The 18,797-nt window shown below is 33.6% G+C and overlaps 3 protein-coding genes across 14 annotated transcripts; 2 read left to right on the top strand and 1 right to left on the bottom strand.

Annotated features, from left to right (window-relative positions):
• The first annotated feature begins 222 nt into the window (after positions 1-222).
• LOC123882475 (F-box protein At4g09920-like) lies at positions 223-3,496 on the top strand. Its single transcript, XM_045931334.1, has 5 exons — positions 223-321; positions 462-546; positions 1,821-2,819; positions 2,938-3,116; positions 3,230-3,496. The coding sequence occupies exons 3-5, from the start codon at positions 1,860-1,862 to the stop codon at positions 3,252-3,254; spliced, it is 1,164 nt and encodes a 387-aa protein (XP_045787290.1). The 5' UTR covers positions 223-321; positions 462-546; positions 1,821-1,859; the 3' UTR covers positions 3,255-3,496.
• A 1,257-nt stretch (positions 3,497-4,753) lies between these two features.
• On the bottom strand, positions 4,754-12,097 carry LOC123923158 (protein IQ-DOMAIN 5). 6 transcript variants are annotated; one of them, XM_045975825.1, is made up of 7 exons: positions 11,799-12,097; positions 10,593-10,721; positions 8,792-9,040; positions 8,245-8,472; positions 7,381-7,494; positions 5,578-6,067; positions 4,754-5,243 (listed from the first exon to the last, which is right to left on the bottom strand). In XM_045975825.1, exons 2-7 carry the CDS (start codon positions 10,674-10,676, stop codon positions 5,083-5,085), a joined length of 1,326 nt encoding a protein of 441 aa, XP_045831781.1. In that variant the 5' UTR covers positions 10,677-10,721; positions 11,799-12,097; the 3' UTR covers positions 4,754-5,082. The 6 variants fall into 6 exon arrangements, with proteins under 6 accessions (XP_045831781.1, XP_045831780.1, XP_045831777.1 ...); XM_045975824.1 differs by having other exon boundaries at positions 11,862-12,063; XM_045975821.1 differs by having other exon boundaries at positions 8,792-9,043; positions 11,862-12,014.
• A 1,212-nt stretch (positions 12,098-13,309) lies between these two features.
• Positions 13,310-18,492, top strand: LOC123921451. Of its 7 annotated transcripts, none has more exons than XM_045974006.1 (13): positions 13,311-13,660; positions 13,804-13,873; positions 13,970-14,062; positions 14,763-14,780; positions 15,212-15,252; positions 15,350-15,454; positions 15,666-15,749; positions 15,879-15,934; positions 16,358-16,415; positions 16,539-16,664; positions 16,770-16,844; positions 17,323-17,394; positions 18,207-18,492. In XM_045974006.1, the coding sequence occupies exons 4-13, from the start codon at positions 14,768-14,770 to the stop codon at positions 18,264-18,266; spliced, it is 690 nt and encodes a 229-aa protein (XP_045829962.1). In that variant the 5' UTR covers positions 13,311-13,660; positions 13,804-13,873; positions 13,970-14,062; positions 14,763-14,767; the 3' UTR covers positions 18,267-18,492. The 7 variants fall into 7 exon arrangements, with proteins under 7 accessions (XP_045829960.1, XP_045829959.1, XP_045829962.1 ...); XM_045974005.1 differs by having other exon boundaries at positions 13,962-14,062; XM_045974007.1 differs by lacking the exon at positions 15,212-15,252 and having other exon boundaries at positions 13,962-14,062; positions 14,763-14,776.
• The last annotated feature ends 305 nt before the right edge of the window (positions 18,493-18,797 follow it).

The following is an 18,797-nucleotide window of genomic DNA, read 5'->3' as shown; positions in this document are numbered from 1 at the left end:
GTAATTTGAAACAGATTGAATATTATATTAGAAGTATATTTCTGTTTAAAATATTAAAGATATGTTTACCATATTTAAAATTAGTTTTTTTTTTTTTTTTACATAAAATTAGTTTGTTATCGTAAAAGATATGGTATGACATGACGTAAAAATTTGTTTTTCTATAGTAGGTCTATAAATAGACGTAGCCATATAGTAACTAAATAATTACTAGTACATACATAAAAAAGAGTGAGAAAACCATATGAACTGCACCAAAAAACCCCTCACAATACTAATTTTTTTTTCTTCTTCATCTTCTCGTTAATTCTATTGCGACCGGTAATTATGTTTTCGCAACATTACTCGCCATAATCCATGCTTCTGATAACTCTTCTATAATAGTTTACAATTCATCTGTTATTTTTTACGAACTTTCAATACTAATGTGTTTTTTTTTTCTTTTTCGTTTTCGGTTAAAGCAAAACGCAAAGTCTATCTCTCCGCCGATTGAAAATCCTAAAAGTGACTCTTTTGCGATCGTCGTCTTCTCTACCAGCCAACCAGGTTGGTATTCTCATTCTCATCATCTAATATTTGTTCTTTATATAGGCGAGTTTTTTACACTAAAAGTCAAGGTTTTAAATTAGGGTCCCCCTCCCCAATTGCCTCGCAATATTGCTGATGCGGCAGCCTCTGCAATTGCATCATACTGCAATTGTGGGGTGTGATTTAAATTCACATGTACGGTCAGAAGCCGGATCATGATTTCGGCTATGTTAGTTCAAAATTTAGGACCTAAAATCGTAAGTAGCTCAAAGCTATTGAAAAATCTTATTTTAATATAGTGGTGGGTAAGTAATGTAGTGACATAGTGATGTCACAGTGGTGTTGTCATTTTATGTGGTTTGTAAAAAATTTCAAAATGATTTCACATTGCACAGACGCATTGCGTGTTGCAGCAACCGTAATAAGCGCATTCACAACAACCGTTACCACGTACCGCGACCGCTATTTAAAACCATGCCTAAAAGTGTCTGTGTTGTTTCCAAGGTTTTAAATTGCGGTTACGGATGCGGTAACGGTTGCGATTGCGGTCATTGTGTTTGCTGCAGTGCGCAATGCAGTTGTGTTGCGGTGTGAAATCGTTTTGAAATTTCACAAACTATGTAGAATGTTATTAGTATGCCACTACATTATTTACCCACCATTGCAAAGTTATAGTTTATTCTATAAACTTTATTTCTAATGTGCTTAAAATATACGGTTGAGAAATTGTTTTATTAGATTTGCACAAATTAGAATTTGAGTTTTATAAATTTTATTTTTTGGTGAAAAAAATTGAACGCACATAGTCAAAATCATCTGATGCGGCCCCTGATACGGTTACGATGCGGCCGTAACTAAGTGGCTTGTGACTTGGTTAAAATGCAACTATGTCTTTCAATAAAGTAACATTTGCACTCATAAGATAGAATATGGCTTAGATGACTTGATTAGTTGTGTACTTTCAATTCAGTTACCAAATTTTTGTACAACAATTATCCTTACTTTGAACACATGGCAGATTTTCAAGCAAGGTTATTTTTGGATTTTCCAGAACAATCAACTTTCTTATATAGATTAGATAAAAAGTGGCACGAATACATAAGTTGTTGTATTTTTGTTTGAAAATTGGTTGTTGAAATGTAACATTTTTCTTGTTGTTCCTTGCATTCATTCTATATTTGAGAGTATTTAACTATGAGAATGATGCAAACTATATAGGTTTTATTGTGCATACGCTTGCGGTTTTGATTGATATATGGTTAATGATTCTTCTAAGCTATGGCTTTGTTTAGGTCTATAAAGTTTTATTCAAGAAAAAGAAACACGAGAGTATGACAGGACAAAAGGAAAGTGAGAACTCAGACCGACTCAGTGACCTGCCGGACCATCTACTTCTGCATATAATTCAATTTATGATCACAAAACATGCTATTCAGACTTGTATTTTGTCTAAACGATGGAAGGACCTTTGGAAAAGTCTCACTAATCTCACGTTGCATCACTCAAGAGACGGATTTCATATATCCAACAAATTTGTATCTCATATTTTGTCTGACCGTGACCACTCTCTTCCCCTTCATAAGCTAATATACTATTACTACCATCTAATATCAGAAGACATTTTGCATCCAGATCCCGCAGTTTCCCCCGAAACAACACTCCTAGAGGTCATGAAATATGCTGCTTCACATAATGTGCAGCAACTCAAGATCGATGTTGGTCAAGGTCTTATAAAGGATCTTGAATTGCCCCCTTCAATCTTTCATTGTCATTCTTTGACGTTTCTTATGCTTAACTTTCAGCATCCAGATTCACATGACTATAGTAAGATAATATTTCCAAAATCTTTGAACTTGCCGGCATTGAAAACCTTGTATCTTAGTTTTGTCACTTTCACTACAAGTGAAAATGGTTGTGCTGAGCCCTTTTCAACATGTAACATGTTGAGTACTTTGCACATTATTTGTTGTAGTTTACAGGATGATGCAAAAACCCTCTGCATATCCAATTCTAACGTTTCTAGTTTAGTCGTAGGTGATCCTTGCATGCATACTAGAGGTTTCTATAAAGATGTTGTTTTTTGTACTCCAAAACTTACTTTTCTCACTATCATGGGTTTTCTTGGTTGTGTATCCCCTTCGGTATCTAATTTACCTTTTCTAGAAAAAGCAAATTTTGATTACGGATATCGTTATAACCCGTTTAAAGAATCTCTCCTGATTGATTGGTTACATCTGCTTGCTAATGTCAAGCTAATGAATATCAGTTTCCGTACCCTTCGTGAGATACAGGTAAGTTGCTTTTGTATCTTTTAGCCATTCAAAAAAACCAAAAAATTCTTTTAGGTCGTCTTTATTTTGTGGAAACATTTTTTATTTTCTAAAACGTTTGTTCATTTTAACTTGCTAGCATGGTATCATTCCTTGCTTTGTTAGATTAAAGTCATTGGAAATTCAAATGAGTTGTGATGAGTCACTGATATTTCATGAGATGATAAGAGGAGAGGTTAGAAAAAAGGCAACTTGTATACTTCAAAAATGTCTTCATGCCAAAGTTGATATCATTCTGAAGTCAGGCTCAACTTCTAGGTATTGAATTTTGCTAAATACTCTTTTTTGCTTTCGTACAAAGTTTTGAATGTATTTTTTCCATGATTGAAGTTGAAATTGAAAAGTAATTAAAACACTTATTCTATTCACAGCAAATTAGAAGACGATGAGGTTTGAACTTTGAAGCCCATTGCAACAATAACAGACTCCCTCTGCATTTGTGGTAGCTTCACCTAATGCTATATAGTATGTCAAATAACATATTGTTGCTAATTGATATATGACCACTTGTTTAATTTAGCTAATACTAATTCTAACTTCTAGAAGATAAAATTATTGTTGTTTATGGCTTATTCAAATAATGCCACAGCTTTTTGTAACCTTGATTTCTTTATCATTTTGGTTCATAATTGATCATGAATCAATTTGCTTACGTAATAGTTTGAAATTTTGAGTTTGTGTGAATTGTTTTATATATATATATATATATATATATGGGGAGAGATCAAATTACACCGGTGTAACATTTGAGTAATGTTACTCCGCTCAATAACGCTTTAACGAATACAAATTTTACAAAATTCACCGTTTAATTGAAAATTTATATCATATAGATCATATACGTTAGAATTTATAAAAATCTAAAATCGTTTGATATGTTATTGAGATCGATCAAGATGAACAATATTCAATAAAAACGCATAAACCATTAATCTTGATTGGTCTCGATAACATCTTAAACGATTTTAGGTTTTTGTAAAAATTAATATGGATGATCTATACGATATAAGTTTTCAATCCAACGGTGGATTTTGTAAAATTTGTATTCGTTAAAGCGTTATTGAGCGGTGTAATATTACTCAAATGTTATACTGGTGTAATTTGATCCCTCCCCTATATATATATATATATATATATATATATATATATATATATATATATATATATATATATATATATATATATATATATATATATATATATTCTGGCACGCACTATTTTTACTCACGCGCTCCTACCGTGCACCCTCACCCTCTCAACTGTTTGATGAGTCCAACGCCCTAGATGCGTTCCTGATGATCAAATCAGAGACGTTTGATCAATCAGACGACCCTGCTCTAACTCTTAGGGTGTGGGTGAAACTCGTAGGTAGCGGATGAGTAAAAATAGGGCGTGCGAGAAACTTGTAGAAAGCGGATGAGTATATATATATTGAATGTATTTTTTGCATAATTAATACTCTGTTTTTTGCTTTCGTACAAAGTTTTGAATGTATTTTTTGCATGATTTGCTAAAGCACTAAAATTTTGAAGGCCAAGTGTGGTCATGGCCACACCAAAATTGTTGCTATATATTATGTCAAATAACATATTGTTGCTAATTGATATATGACCACTTCAAATGGACCTTCCACTAGTGGACGGTGGAATTGATGTTCCTCGAAAATGTCTGTCCTTAGGCCAAATCTTGAAAGAACGAAAAAAAATAAAATTCATTTGCTTCATTGCTTGCATAACAAAACAACAATATGCTTATATGAATATATGATAAAGCATCATCTGGTGATCAAAAGCTGCATTGAAGATCTCATCATTCACTCTCAAATGATTGAACAATCATCCAATACGAGGAATCTTCACACTGTGGCAAGAAGCAAAACTACCATAACAAAATCATCTACAAACACTCTGATATATAATAATAAGGGAATTTCAAAAGGCAATGGCACTCTGAAAGTTGTACATTTGAACATAAATATTATTCCGCATTTATCACATAGCTCACAACAACAAATAAGAATAATTACAACAGATGTATGTATCCACCGGACATATCTTACGACCATGAAAACCCAAGCCAATCTCAACAATCAAACCACATCAGCATCTTCATAGAAGAGAGGAACATGTACATTGTGGTTGCGGCCCCTCGACACTTCGCATCACACATTACACGTGCACAGATAAATGTCATCTCAGGATCACAATAGAGAATTGAGTAGTGTTTACACAACCGTGGGCTGTGGAACAGATTTAGCAAGACTCACATCCCCGCCTTCATTGATCTTAGGCTTAGGCTTATCCCTTATAGGCTTTTGCGTGCTACGTGTCCCTTTCATGTTAGATCTGGTAGGATATTTGGCCGTTTGAGCCCCAGAACCAACCCCTGCTTAAATACACGAGACATTAAAATTATAATATCATACTTCTTGTCTAGCTACCTTATCAGAAACTAAGGTATGAAAATAAGGTACTTACATAAACGGGTTAAATATATTTTTAGTCCTATACATTGTTTTACCATTTTTACAGGTGGTTTTAGCCCCTGCCCATTTTTAGGGACTAAAATAACATTCTTTTTACATTTTATAGGGACTAAACATATTTAACTCTTACATGTCTGTGATCATGTTATTAAGCAAACTTCACTTGTGTTGTGCACTTGCTGAGGTGATAATCTAATTACATAAGGACCATACACAGGAAGAGAACAAACTTACCATTGTTAGGAAGTGATAATCGCTTTTTCGCCTGTTTATCTACCTGCGACTTTCTCTCCTTTGGATTACTTTGAGATCTTGGAAATCCAGATTTTGAGTTGGTTTCTTCAACGGAATTTTGAACATTTGTATTAGATTTTGGTTTAACAGATTGTGTGTTCGATGTCTCGAGTAAACCTGCTGACTTGCTAGTGGAAGAAGAATCACAGCCATCAGAGACAGAGGGACCAGTTTTATGACCAGCAACACTTGGATGAATATTTGGAGGTATTGATTTCGCGTTAGTAGACCTGAACTGAGGTCTGATTCCATTTCTACCATCCATAACATCATCTTCGTCTACCTTTCCTCCGTCTTTCGTGTTTATGTCAAGAAAACGATTCTCCCAAGGACGTACAGCCATCCACCTTTCCAACCAATTCCAACCCCAACTACTTCTATCAGGTTCAAACCCTGAAGAAACAGCCTGCTGCCTAGATCCTGCCTGCCACTGCAAAGAGAAAAAGGGGAAGAAAAATATCTTATGACCAAGCTTGAGGTCTGAAAAGATGAACCAAAGAAAGTAGTGTGCTGAAAGATAATAAGGGAGTGATAACTGATAGGTACTAAGATTCAGTTTGACAAAATGGTATCTCAAACATCCAGTTTTCTTTGTAATCACCCTTCACATTTATAATTGCAAAGAAAATAGTTTTGGAAAAATTTGTGCTTCATCATGTACTAGTACAATAATACATTAGGAAATTAGAGTCAATCAATCACCAATTTAGTCCATGAAATTACAGGTGTTGGGCAATTTGGTCTCTGAAGTTAACTAAATTTCAAAATGACACCTGAGGATCGACCAACTTAGTTAATGAAATTGTCGCGAAGGGACTAATATGCCCAAGAATTTTCATTTTAAGGAATCATTTTAGAATTTCAGAGAACAAATTACCCGGCTCCTAAAATTTTGGTGACTAAATTGGTGTCGTATCTCTTCACCATATGCTTCACAAATATCATGACTTTCTGTATAAATATGATAGGACCTTATCAGATTATTCTTGATTAAAAAAATGCCTCCACAATTACTGCATCTGAAGTTTCTTGATTAAACCACGGTTTTCCTTACACAACAGTGAATGGTTAGTATTATGAAAGATCAATAGCACCTTGTTTCTATAATTTATGACTCAATTAACAGAAGTTTCTTATGATAGTGCTCATAAGTTTGCACTTCATCCTTTTAAATAATTGGAGAATAACAAATATATTTTACTGTACAAGATTGATTTTGAAGTAGATTTCGGTGAATTATACAAAGGGATACTAGGAATGCAATGCTCGCCATTGTGCCTCATCCTATTTACATAATCAGAGAATAACGGAGATATCCAACTATACATGCTTTATTTTGAAATAGATCCCAGATAATTATAAAAATTGATATTATGAATGCAAAGTTCACCATCAAAGGAGGAGGAAATTCTAGGACAAAAGTTCTCCATTATACCTCAAGGACTTTCTTACCTGTTAATATCAAGAAATATAATATTTTATCCTACCGTGATAACTAATTACAAGCAATAAAAAGCCTAGATTGCTTTGATTATGTCCACATTGGTTTTTTTCCTTTTTATATTTTGTAATTCTACTAACAAACCTGAGTTTAGGATGGACTGAAACAATGAATCTAGAAATCCAAATTAATCAAGCCCCTCCTCTTTGATATTTTAACAATTACTCATACAAGACACAGAAAGATTAATCAAAGTATACTGGTTGGCCTTGTATTTCAATAAGATACAATTGTATATTTACCTGATGCGCTAGAGCATATGCCATGGCTCTCTCACGTTTTGCTGCAGCCTCCTGTCTCTTTAATATTTTGGATTGAATTTCTTCAACAGATCCCACACTGTCACACCAACCTTCCTGTACCAAACAAGTGCAAGAAATACACAACTTAAGTTTCTGCTCACTATTATTAATACTATATCAAAAGAAGCCTCCAAAATTTATTTTAAAGAAGAGTGTGCTGCATAACCTTCATGAAAATGGCATAAGACTTTATTTTGGTTTATTAGCTTTGGACTTTATATTTTCCCTCTTTTTTTTGTTCCTTACTTCCATTCTTTCTTTTCAATTTATGTCTAGGTGTTGTCAAGATGTAAAGAAAATATAAAACTCATATCACTAGCATTGGAGTTAAGTTAACCTAGCTATTCAAACTGGCACTCTAAGATGCTTTACTCGATCTTTCCGGTCAGCCCCTTGGTAGTTAGCCCTTTCCGAGCATCCAGCAACCAGCTTTGATACAATTAAGTATACAAACACTTGAGAAATCCTCCCTTAAAAGCTAGCTATCAAGGAGTAAGACCCTAACCACTTAATACTCCATCAAACACCCCATACTACTCGATGTGGAACTTGGGCACCCCATAGTACCCAAGTCCCTATCAATTATCATTCTTTGCCAATTGAATGGTCCAGCCTACAATCCTGTTTCCTAACCTTACCAACTAAGCAACTACGTTGAATCTATAAAGCTCAATTTTTAAATACTCAACTCAACTCCCTAGGATTGAGAAATAGATAATAAAATAGAAACTAAAGATGAAAAAGACAAATAGATTGCATATTAATAAAACAAAATAGCTTTGGGATTAGTACTGCTTAGCTTACTTCAATTTCTCGAACACGAGCTTCGTTTACAAGCTGCTGCTGAAGTTTCTGTTGTTCTGTTTGACTTTCCAGTGTCAAGCGAACACGCCTTGCCCGAACACGAGCCTGAACCCTCACCAAAGCTTGCATACAACGGAGAGTTATTGCAGCTTGTTTTCTTACTGCATGGCCTCTTACAAGGGCCTGAAGCCTTACCAATCCTTTCAAAGCTCGTAGTGCTCTTCTGGCCTAATACATAGAATAGCCCCAAGTTATGAAACTGATTAGAATAAATTTAAGAGGGACACAGAGTTAACGCAAAAACAAAATACATAGATATGAAGTGCATGAAATCAGTGATATAAAACCCTAGTAGATATAAACATTTCATTCTGCCACTGCGATGCCTGATTTTTAAGAGTAAAACATACTTCTTCCATTGATAAAAAGTAACAGAGAAAAGCATAGCATACAAAACAAAGAATAAGATATCATATTTGAGCATAAAGAGGGAGAAAAAAAAGTGAAATGCTGTGATAAATTAAATCAAAATGAAGTGATAAATTACCAGAAATCCTCGAAATGCTGTTTGAATGCATATTGCAGCCCATTCTTCTCTTGATATTTGATGATTATGTCCAGTATACTGTGCTTCTTGTGAAGTAGAAGGAGAATAATGAGTATCAAGGTTTGATTGGGGAGTTGCATGATCTGCATCCCCAATAGGTGTAGCTTCAACATCATCAAGCTCTTTTTGAAGTTTGCTATTGTCGATTTCGATGGAATGCTTTCTCCGATGGCGTGACTTGCTATCCTTCTGCTAATTGAAAATATTAAATATTATTCATTTTGGGATCTTCTGCTATCCTTCATTTTTTAAAACATGTTTTTTATGATATGTACCATGAAATTATATAATCACCAGAAAGAAGTTTGTCAAGAAATGCATTATACAGCACCATGCAAAAAGCATACAATAATTTACATATTAATAGTTTAACAATATGAAAAGTGAAATTATAATTCCGAAAGTAATCACAACTTGTGAAGCATTCCCAAAACCCTCCCATCATTCACAATCACAGATAAAAAAAGAGAAACTTCTGCTATTATATGGAAAATATCTCATGAAATTTAGGTTGTATTGTATCATGAAGTAGTTCTAATATCTTAGATGAACTCTTAGGATTGGTTTCCATGTTTCTTTATATTTCATGATTTGTTTCATAAATAATTAGGAAAAGGAGTCGAGTAACACTATTGTGATGAATTTTCTAATTTAATCAATATCAGTATGAAATAAGGGCTAGTGCATGGTCTTTTGTATACAACAACAACCAAGCCTTATCCCACTCAGTGTGGTCGGCTACATGTATCAAATGACTCCATATATACCATATTATTATTATCCAACTCGTTAATCTCTAGATCTTTCTTAATAGCGTCTTTTATTTTTTTCTAGGTCTTCATCTGCCTCTAGTAATTTGACTACCCTCCATGTGATCTACTCTCCTTACTACATAATCCACAAGTCTTCTCTCTACATGCCCAAACCACCTAAGCCTAGTTTGCACCATCTTTTCTACTATAGGTGCTACCCAACTCTTTCTCTAATGTTGTCATTTCTAATCCTATCATGTCTAGTCTTACCACACATCCAATGCAACATCCTCATCTCTGCTACGCTTAATCACGGTTCACAAGTTTTTACTTTTTCTCTTCCCTATCTAAAATCCCCATAATAGGGAAGAGAGATAGGAAAACTTACTTAAGTTGGAAAATCACAAAACAGCTCTCAAAAAATTTAAAATTGGATATATCAGTGGGTAAAAAATATCATTATAAACCCTAACCATTTAGCCGCTGCTAAAGGGCGATTTTGCCGCTACTGCAAAACGTGGATAGCCGGTGTTTTCCATTCTAAAGGTTGATTACAGCTCCGTAGTGCCAATTTTAAAAGGAAAGACCAAAGTTTCAAGTCTGTAATTGATATAGTATACAATCTTTCCACACTTTTTTATTTAGCGTTAATAATATGCAAATTTGAATGATAAAATGAATTCACTTAAATTAAACAAGCACGCTATCTTCAGATTTCAGGATATAAATAAACCAATTAAAGTGTGACATAATAGAGCACATAAAAAATTTAACATATAAGAAACCGAAAACTATACACTCAAGGAGAACCATACCAAACAAAATTATATGCTTATGAAGTTGTTTTTGGGCAGCAGGGGAGGAATAAAAAACATAATAACTAAGTGATTATACAAATTAAGCCAAAAGTCCAAATGCAATAACTACTACAAGTTGGGAATAGTACAAAGGAAATAGAAGAGATTGGAGAGAGAGAGCTATATACTCACATTCCCATCCTTCTCTGAGGACCCAGTCTTTTCTGATTTCTTTAGACCAACTAATGCTCTAATCCATTTCCCTGAGACACCCATAGCCTCGTACACTTTATCTCAATCTAAAATGACCCTTGCAATTTTCTGCCCAAGTCAATGTCAAAGCAGCCAATTATAATACACAATCTTAATTAGCCAAAACATGAACAGAGTTGACCTATGAGGTACAGTCATCATGAAGCAAATAGCAAAATATCAATACAAGAACATGCTCAAATGATAAAACTATTTGAACGTTACAAGCGATTCAGTTTAGTCATAGACAGTACTAGGTCTTTTGCTGATCTTCATAGTCTATATTGGTTGTAATTGGTCAGTTTGTTGGTTTCCTAAATGCCAGTAGTTAACAAGTGAGTCTCTAGAACATATATGCTCAACTCTTAACACTTGTATACAGTGTAGGATGAGAACTTGAACTCGCATGGTGAAATCTCGAGTTAAAAGTCCCCGAAGGTGTAACCAAGTGATGTGAGCTGGGACATTGAAGGAGTATTATGTAGCAGGTCCAACGTTCGATCTCTGCTGCTAACAAATTCCATCTCCCCTAACAAACTAACCACTAACATTTGCCTATTAGAAGAAGGAAAAAAGTAAAACACCCTAATAACAATTCTAAAAGGATTCCCCTAAGCTATGAAGCACGGATGGATTAGGCATGTCCAACCCAGTGTCGGACACGTACTGGTGTCTGACACTAACATATATTATATTGAATTATGTCATTTTTTCAAATTATTATTGTTGTCAATGTGTCAGTGTCGGTGTCCGTGTTTCATAGTTCCTAAGTACCAAAACACAAACAAGACACTCCCTCATTCCACAAACTGTAAACCACTAACTAAATCAATTCAACAAGATGTGAACAGAAACAGTCTCCACAAAACATGGAAAAATTGTATATTCAACTAATGTACAGTTAATTAATTGCATACCATATATTGGAATCAATGCTCATAACATTAGAAATAAGATAAAACTTACTAAAAAAAACAATAGATCTCACAACAATTGAGTTAATGGCAACTTAAGTTCAAATAAAAAAGTTAAATTGTCCAAAATGCTGGAAACAAAAAAGTTGGAAACTTTTGAGAAGAAAAAGGAATTGAGTTGGGCATGAAATAAATGCAGATCCAGAGATGAGAAAGTTGAAGCTCAATTCACCTGAAACACTGAAACTGATGCAACAGAGAGAGAGAGAGAGAGAGAGAGAGAGAAGATACTAACTTTTTACTTTTAGCAGTGGAATAATGACTCGCTGAGTCAAAGACCGAGTTCCTCTCATCCAAATTCGGAAGCTTTGAGTTGACACTGTGTTTGCAACCTTTCTCCCTCACACACTATTTTTAGGGGATTTTGAGCTCATTCAATTTTGTAGTTTAGTTTAATAATTAATGTATTAATTACTGTAATTGACTTAAGATGCTTTTGTTCAAATTGGATTTGGTGCGGTTGGTTGTTTAAAGGTAAAGTACGATTGTGATTCAACGGTTTAGAAAAATAGATTTCATTTTTTTCTTTTATCAAAGTTGTTAGAAATTTTACTTGTAGACAAAATAAGATCATCGAAATTTGAATCGCAGTTCTTATCGACTGAATTAAGTTTACAAGATAAATAGATTTCATTCTTATTTTATAATTTTATAAATATATATTTTCAATTAAAATTGTCTGATATAACAGTTACTATTTATTATATAGTAGAATTTATGAATGTGGTGTCCAATAAGTTATTTATATAGTATTATTTGTTTATCACTTTATTTAACACAAAAAAAAAAAATTATGAATGTGGCAAAATTGTTGTAATAAATTTTATCTAATCTTTAATATTATTTTTTTACCATCAATATCCGATCACTTAATTTGGTTCGGGAGTCAATTCTGCAACAATTTAATCTTTAATATTTTGTGTCAACATATTTAATCTTGTGACACATGGTATAATTTTTATTTATTTACAAACACATGGTATAATAATACCACTTTTTTTTCCAATCAATCCATCAAAGAAAATTATAGTTGTAGGACATAAATTAATTGATTAAATTAAATGGTCCATATAGAGGATGAAGGAAAAAACAAAGAAGCGGTGGCAAAACGTGGAGGACAAGTGTCGTCTAATGAGCACCGGGGGTAATATGGAAAATAGAAAACGACGTCGTATAAGGATTGTCATTTTCTGTTTTGTTTTGGTGATGGAATAAAAGAATTGTCGTTGTCATCCTAACTCGTGAGGGACATGACATGTCATGCCGGCTGGCTGATTGAGCCAATCACGGCGGGGACCTTTTTTTTATTTCTTTCCTTCAGATACAAAATACTTTGCACTCACTTTGTTGGTTTAAAATGTTTTTAAATAAAAGTAAATAGCAATTAAAGTAAAGAGCAATCTTATCTTATCTTATCTTATCTTATTATACTAAAGGCAAGGCAGTTTTGTCAACCCTAAATCAATGGAAATCTGAAGCCCTAATCTTCACCCAATTGTGCTTTGCCATATTTTTCTATTATCCAATAAAATTTTGACACACCTAGGTTTCCATTGATTCTAGGTTTACATGTTTACATGGCTTACTAGAAGGTTTGATGTCTATGATACTGATAAAGTGACAAATGGTAAACTAAAAACATGCATTGGGGCCCAGAATGATATATATTTCTTTTTTCTCAATTTTTTTTTCATTTGAGAAGTTTCTTTCTCTCTCTTCTCTCTTTCTCATACGCGCTCTCTCTCTCTTTTCTCACCATCTAATGTTGTTCATGATGAACAACAAGAACACCATGCATGTTCATCCCCATACCCAGATTCCGGCGAGCAACCACCGTCGCCGGAAAGTCCAATCACTTCCATCTCTTTTTTCCCTCAACCGTTCTTAATATCTCCCTGCCCTCACCATCTCGTCCTTCACCACCGCATCCACCACAACCTCCACCGCCACCTACAAATCAATCTCCGAATCAGAACGTCCTATCCGCTTCCGGTGATGCCGCCGTCATCAGAATCACGTTATTCTTCCTCTCAGGTAGGCCGAAAATCATCAACCCTAACCCCCAAATTTCAATTCCTCAAATTTTGATCTTGCATGTTTTAAATCCTCCATGAAATTGGATCTTTGTGTTGTCTGTCATGTTAGTAATTTTTTGTGTTGATGTTGTATTATTAAAGTTTTTGCAGGACTATTAGGAGGCCAGTTTTACTGTGGAAAATGCAGGATGCCAAGAACTGCTATACTTAGGTATAGATTTCATAAACACTGCATCTCTCTTTAAATAATCACTTGATGTTGTTAATTGGACATGATATCCTTACCTCATTTTTTTTAGGTTTTTAGAAAGAACTGCACAAGACTTGCTTCATGCAGCATTTTGCAGATAAAGGATGGATTTTGATTTAGCTTGAAGGTTTTGATCATCTGTTATAAGAGGTAGTTTCTCTTCTTGCATCTTTTACATTATGATCTTTTTTTTTTATTTGCGAATTTAATTAGCATTTAGCACATGTATTATATGTTCTTAATGTTCCTGAGTTTTCATCTATTTGATGTGAATTGCAATCAATTATAGTTATATCGAGACAATTGATACATAGGAATTACCTAAAACACATATCCAACACATAACAATTCTAAGAGAAAAAGTCTAGGATTAAAAAAAAAAGCACTAAGCAGCCATAGAAACTGAAGCTATGCAGATAAATTTGGAACCCATGTTGGTGAATCATAATTGCTACTTTTAGGGGAGGGGGATAGATATTTATGGTTACTACTATTTTATAGGGATGGCTACATTATCATGGCTACTTTTTAGGAAGTATTGATCATCCAATCCTATATTTTTGCATAACTCCTTCACTAATCCACACATATTTTCTCATTGATCGAATACACCACTTTTCTAATTTTCTTTTCTATATGCGTTTTGTATATCCTATCTCAAAACTATCTTCTTCTAACCCTTCATTTTCCATATGGCATGCTCTCTTATGATTTTGAATGCTTTAATATACAATACTTAATTGGTTCACCTATTCAAAGAATTAAATCTTTGCTATGTTATGACACTACTCATGTTCTCAATTTGTGAATATTCATCTCTCTAATTGGCTTTTTGTGTGGTTTTTTGCAGGATCTATGAAAGAGGTAGGTCAGTTTCAATTTTTGGGTTCTCAATCTTAGGTTTGGTTATATTTTTCTGTTTCTTTGCTGGTTTTTCTTCTATTTTTCCTGTATCATTCTTGCTGATATGTTATCTTCTTTTCAATTTTTCACTATTTTCGGTTTCCCATTCATGAAAAGTAAATATCTTGATTTTAATTTGATTGTACTCATGATTTGTGGACTATGAAGCTGAAATTTTAATTGTTGTACTCATGCTGGCTAGATATTGTGGTAGTTTTTCTCTTAAGTGACATGGGAGACATGATGGGTTGGCTTTTCTGAGTTAAATTGTGTTCTGGGTCAATTTAAAGTTTATAGCATAGAGGTTTGCTTACAGCATAGGGTATAGTGCTTTACTGAATTGCTTATTCATTATTTTTTTAATGTTATGTATTATCAGTGCTTCTGCATCTGCAGCTGGAAATTCTAATCCTAACGGCGACTTCAATCCTTATGAGGTCAAAAATTTTACTCTCTAATCTATTTATTTACTTAATTATCTTAGAATTAATTGTTATTAATGTATGACATTGTGTTATTATTATAATTATATAGACTCTCTGTGTAAGCCCTATCGAGAAGTTCGACACGATCAAAACAACATATACTAAGAAAAAGAAGGAAGCTGATATTAAGGGTGATGAAGAAACTGCTTCCAAAGTAACTTAACTGTTCTCTATTTTAATTTTTACTGAAATGTGTAATTTACTGCGAGACGGGACCGATGATTACTTTTTCCATTGATTCTATAAATGTGTCTTATAATGCTCTTAATTATTTCATTTTTTATTAAGTTGTTTGTTAGTAATCCATTTTGTTGTATGTTTTTACTTCAATTTTAATGTACTAACACATGTATTGTGAATCTAAGATTCAGCAAGAAAAGGAATATGACAAACTTTTGATGGCGGAATTGAGTAATCGGAAAAGGGGTGTCACTTCTGGATCATTTAAGGTAATGTAGGGGAACTTTTCTTTTCGCAAGCATTTGAAATTGCACACTACACATGAATACATGACTGTATAGAGATACTTTTTGTTGTGTGTTTCTCAAAATTTTATATGATTTCTAAATTGAATGCAGGTTTCAAACGAGATAAAGTATGCCGACAAGCAGCCAATTATACCTTGGGGACCAAGGTTTGTTATTGCTTCTCATGTTTCATGACATGGTAGTTCTGTTGTTGTATATTGTTCTATTATGCTGCAATGTGCTTGAGAATGGTCACCATGTTATTTCCCTGCTCTAAAGTTCCACCCACTTTATTTATGGTTGAATTGTGTTAATTAAGATGTCTATTATACTCAACGCGATCCAATTACTGTTTTATCATGGGTGGAACTTTGGAGGGGGGAACAGTTTATTATGCTATGTAGTAACAGCTTGGAAGGAAAATCTCATTTTTCCTGCTGTATGTATAACTGAGATTTATTTCCGACGTCAATTTCATCATGTTCTACATTTTCTTCAAGTTATATTTTTCCCGTTATCACTAAGCAGTGTCATTCTATTATCAGCCACTTGGATTTTTTGACATTATTTGAACTCCAATGCAATTTCAGGTCTGCTAAATCAAGTGAAAATGATGTGCGCATCAACTTGGCAATAGCTGCTGCTTTTGTGAGTAGTAAATGAGTAGTTGATTTTATTTATTTATTTTGGAATATACTAATGCTTAGAAAACATATTGGTGTTACGTCTTATAATGTAGTATTGATAAGAATTGTTTACTATTTTATGCAGACAGCTTGGATCGTGGTCACCCGTAGTGCTGATTATAAACCTTTGCAGTTTTCAGCCTTTGCTTTTGTATATAGGCTTTTTGTGAAGTTAAAATCCTTTGAATCTCCTAAAACCTCCACAGTTAATGTGAGTTTCATATTCTATGACAGCACACTCAATAAAATCTTCTATTTTTGAACTATGTTCAATTATCAATAGAATTGTATAGTTCATGATAATGTCGGGCTACAGGCAGATGGTGAAGATCCAGGAGAAGCACTGCACATGGGAAAGAGACTACTCCGATGTTTAGCTGTTTCATCCTTGGTATGATTCAAGGATCACTCCTTTTCATCTTCCTTTTTTCTTTTTTTTTTCTTTTTCTTTTCAACATGATATTGTGAAAAGACGAATTTGCATAATTTCCTTTTAATCTTTATTGGAACTAATATTTGAAGACAAACTTAGGCTTTTGTACTGTGCTGGACTTCCACTAGGAGAGTAGGAACTAGCTTTTGGGAAATATTGGACTTTGTCGATATAAGTTATTGCTTTTGGGAAAGATTGGACTGTGTCGATATACACCATCAGATCAATGAGGCCCAAACTAATTTATATTATGTATTTTTAGTTTTTAGCTGAAAATATATTTTAAGCATGCTATTCAGTTACTTTGTGTCTCAAAATTCATTGTAGTCAAATACACCTGAAATTTCTATTTTCTTCTTATCATACATATTATTACTCCTTAAAATTGTTCAATATTCCAGCTAAAGATTAATACTTTTTGGTACATTTCTTGCAGGCTTACACTTTTGGTTTGAACATAATTGAGTTTGCAATTGGTTATATCCCATATCTTCTTTACAACAGTCAGGTATAAATCAATTCAGTTCTTCCTGGCTAAATCAATTGTTCAGAAACCTTGTGAGTAATATGATGATGCATGTCCTGCAGTTTATTTTTCTTAGGAATGCCGGAAATTTTGTTTGCATTCTTTATGTGGGTTTTCTTATCAAATGTCATTTTATTGCTCATTTTCCTATGCGGTGAAGAGTTGAAGATTTATGTTTCACAATTCAAAACTTTGTATTGGTTAAATGAGTATTACTTTTAATACATGGCAAGCTGTTTGGTTCCCATTTGATGCCATTATTTCAGTGAACTCTTGTGCCCATGTTGATGAATTCCTTGATTTTATGTACTGCTATGGGTAATAATATGTAGCTTGGTGTTGCAATAGAAGTTGTGTTACCTTCTTATTTCTGGGCCTAGGCAATAGCGTGTCTTCAGCCTAATTTTAGCATATAGACTGTCGTGAACTTGTGATACAGCCATCCAATACAAGTCAATTATGTGTTTTAGATCAGATGTCCTACTAATTAAATTTGATAATAAACCTGTTTCAGTCCTTCCATAGCATATAAGATTTGACGAATGGAGGTATGCATAATTATAGATGCTTTACATTTTTGTGCTTATCTTTATATTTGGTTTTGTTTATACAACACTAAAAGGGGAACCAGGTTGGTCTTAATTCTTGAATTTGTTTGGCAATAAGGGAAACATTGAGACACTTGTGAAATTCCATGAGTTTCCTTATTGATCAGATCTTGCATTTAGTAGATGTGGTTTGGATGTTTGGTTAGTTCTCATTTATCCTTAACATTTGTTGTCATTTATATGAAGGAGCGAAACTGCGGATTGAGGAATCAAGGCCCAGAGACAAAGAGAGAGCAACTCTTCTAGAATTTATAGGTGCTTTCGTATGCTTTGAGTCTGTATTAGGTGGTAGTTTAATTAGTGTAAACGAGAATGTTAGCAAGTGAAGTTGTGGCTTTGAAGAGATATTAGTAGTTTATTTAGAAGGAGCTTTATCTTTGCATAAGGATTGACTATTGAAACCGATTTTCATAATGAGTCTGATGTGTGGATATAAATAGTGGATCATATAAGTAAAGATTCATTTTTTAAATTCATTGTGTCTTTGGTTAAAAGTCACTTATGAATTATCAATTTTGTCAATTTTCTTTTTATTTTTGTTGGATGAGAATTTCAAAATATGATACAACTTTCAGAACATGGAATTAATGACACAATATTATTATAAGAATATCCATGGAAAAATGGCCACAGTTTTGTTCAACCTTAAAGTTTGAAAATCCTTCCAAGTTATATATTTTTTTCAAGGCTCAGTCACGGGTCTTTGAAAGCTCCAATATAATCATTGATAGTTTGGTGTTGATAATTTTTACCTAAAAAATTGTAGACCTTTTTATA

This window comes from Trifolium pratense, linkage group LG4 (assembly GCF_020283565.1).
Source record: "Trifolium pratense cultivar HEN17-A07 linkage group LG4, ARS_RC_1.1, whole genome shotgun sequence".
Classification (NCBI taxonomy): domain Eukaryota; kingdom Viridiplantae; phylum Streptophyta; class Magnoliopsida; order Fabales; family Fabaceae; genus Trifolium; species Trifolium pratense.
The sequence above is the reverse complement of the archived record's forward strand: the minus strand, read 5'-3'. Positions and strand labels throughout refer to the sequence as shown.

Bases quoted from the DNA above. Each gene is read 5' to 3' on its own strand.
- LOC123921451 (XM_045974001.1), top strand. From the start codon at position 14,416: ATGGCTACATTATCATGGCTACTTTTTAGGAA. The intron at 14,813-15,211 runs GTTTGGTTATAT...CTGCATCTGCAG, and splicing joins TTTTGGGTTCTCAATCTTAG to CTGGAAATTCTAATCCTAAC. The intron at 15,935-16,357 runs GTTTGTTATTGC...ATGCAATTTCAG, and splicing joins ATTATACCTTGGGGACCAAG to GTCTGCTAAATCAAGTGAAA.
- LOC123923158 (XM_045975821.1), bottom strand. From the start codon at position 10,676: ATGGGTGTCTCAGGGAAATGGATTAGAGCATTAGTTGGTCTAAAGAAA. The intron at 9,044-10,592 runs GTGAGTATATAG...ATTTTCAATTAG, and splicing joins CCTCAGAGAAGGATGGGAAT to CAGAAGGATAGCAAGTCACG. The intron at 7,495-8,244 runs GTAAGCTAAGCA...TGTTTGGTACAG, and splicing joins CTCGTGTTCGAGAAATTGAA to GAAGGTTGGTGTGACAGTGT.
- LOC123882475 (XM_045931334.1), top strand. From the start codon at position 1,860: ATGACAGGACAAAAGGAAAGTGAGAACTCAGACCGACTCAGTGACCTG. The intron at 2,820-2,937 runs GTAAGTTGCTTT...TTAACTTGCTAG, and splicing joins GTACCCTTCGTGAGATACAG to CATGGTATCATTCCTTGCTT. The intron at 3,117-3,229 runs GTATTGAATTTT...TTCTATTCACAG, and splicing joins AAGTCAGGCTCAACTTCTAG to CAAATTAGAAGACGATGAGG.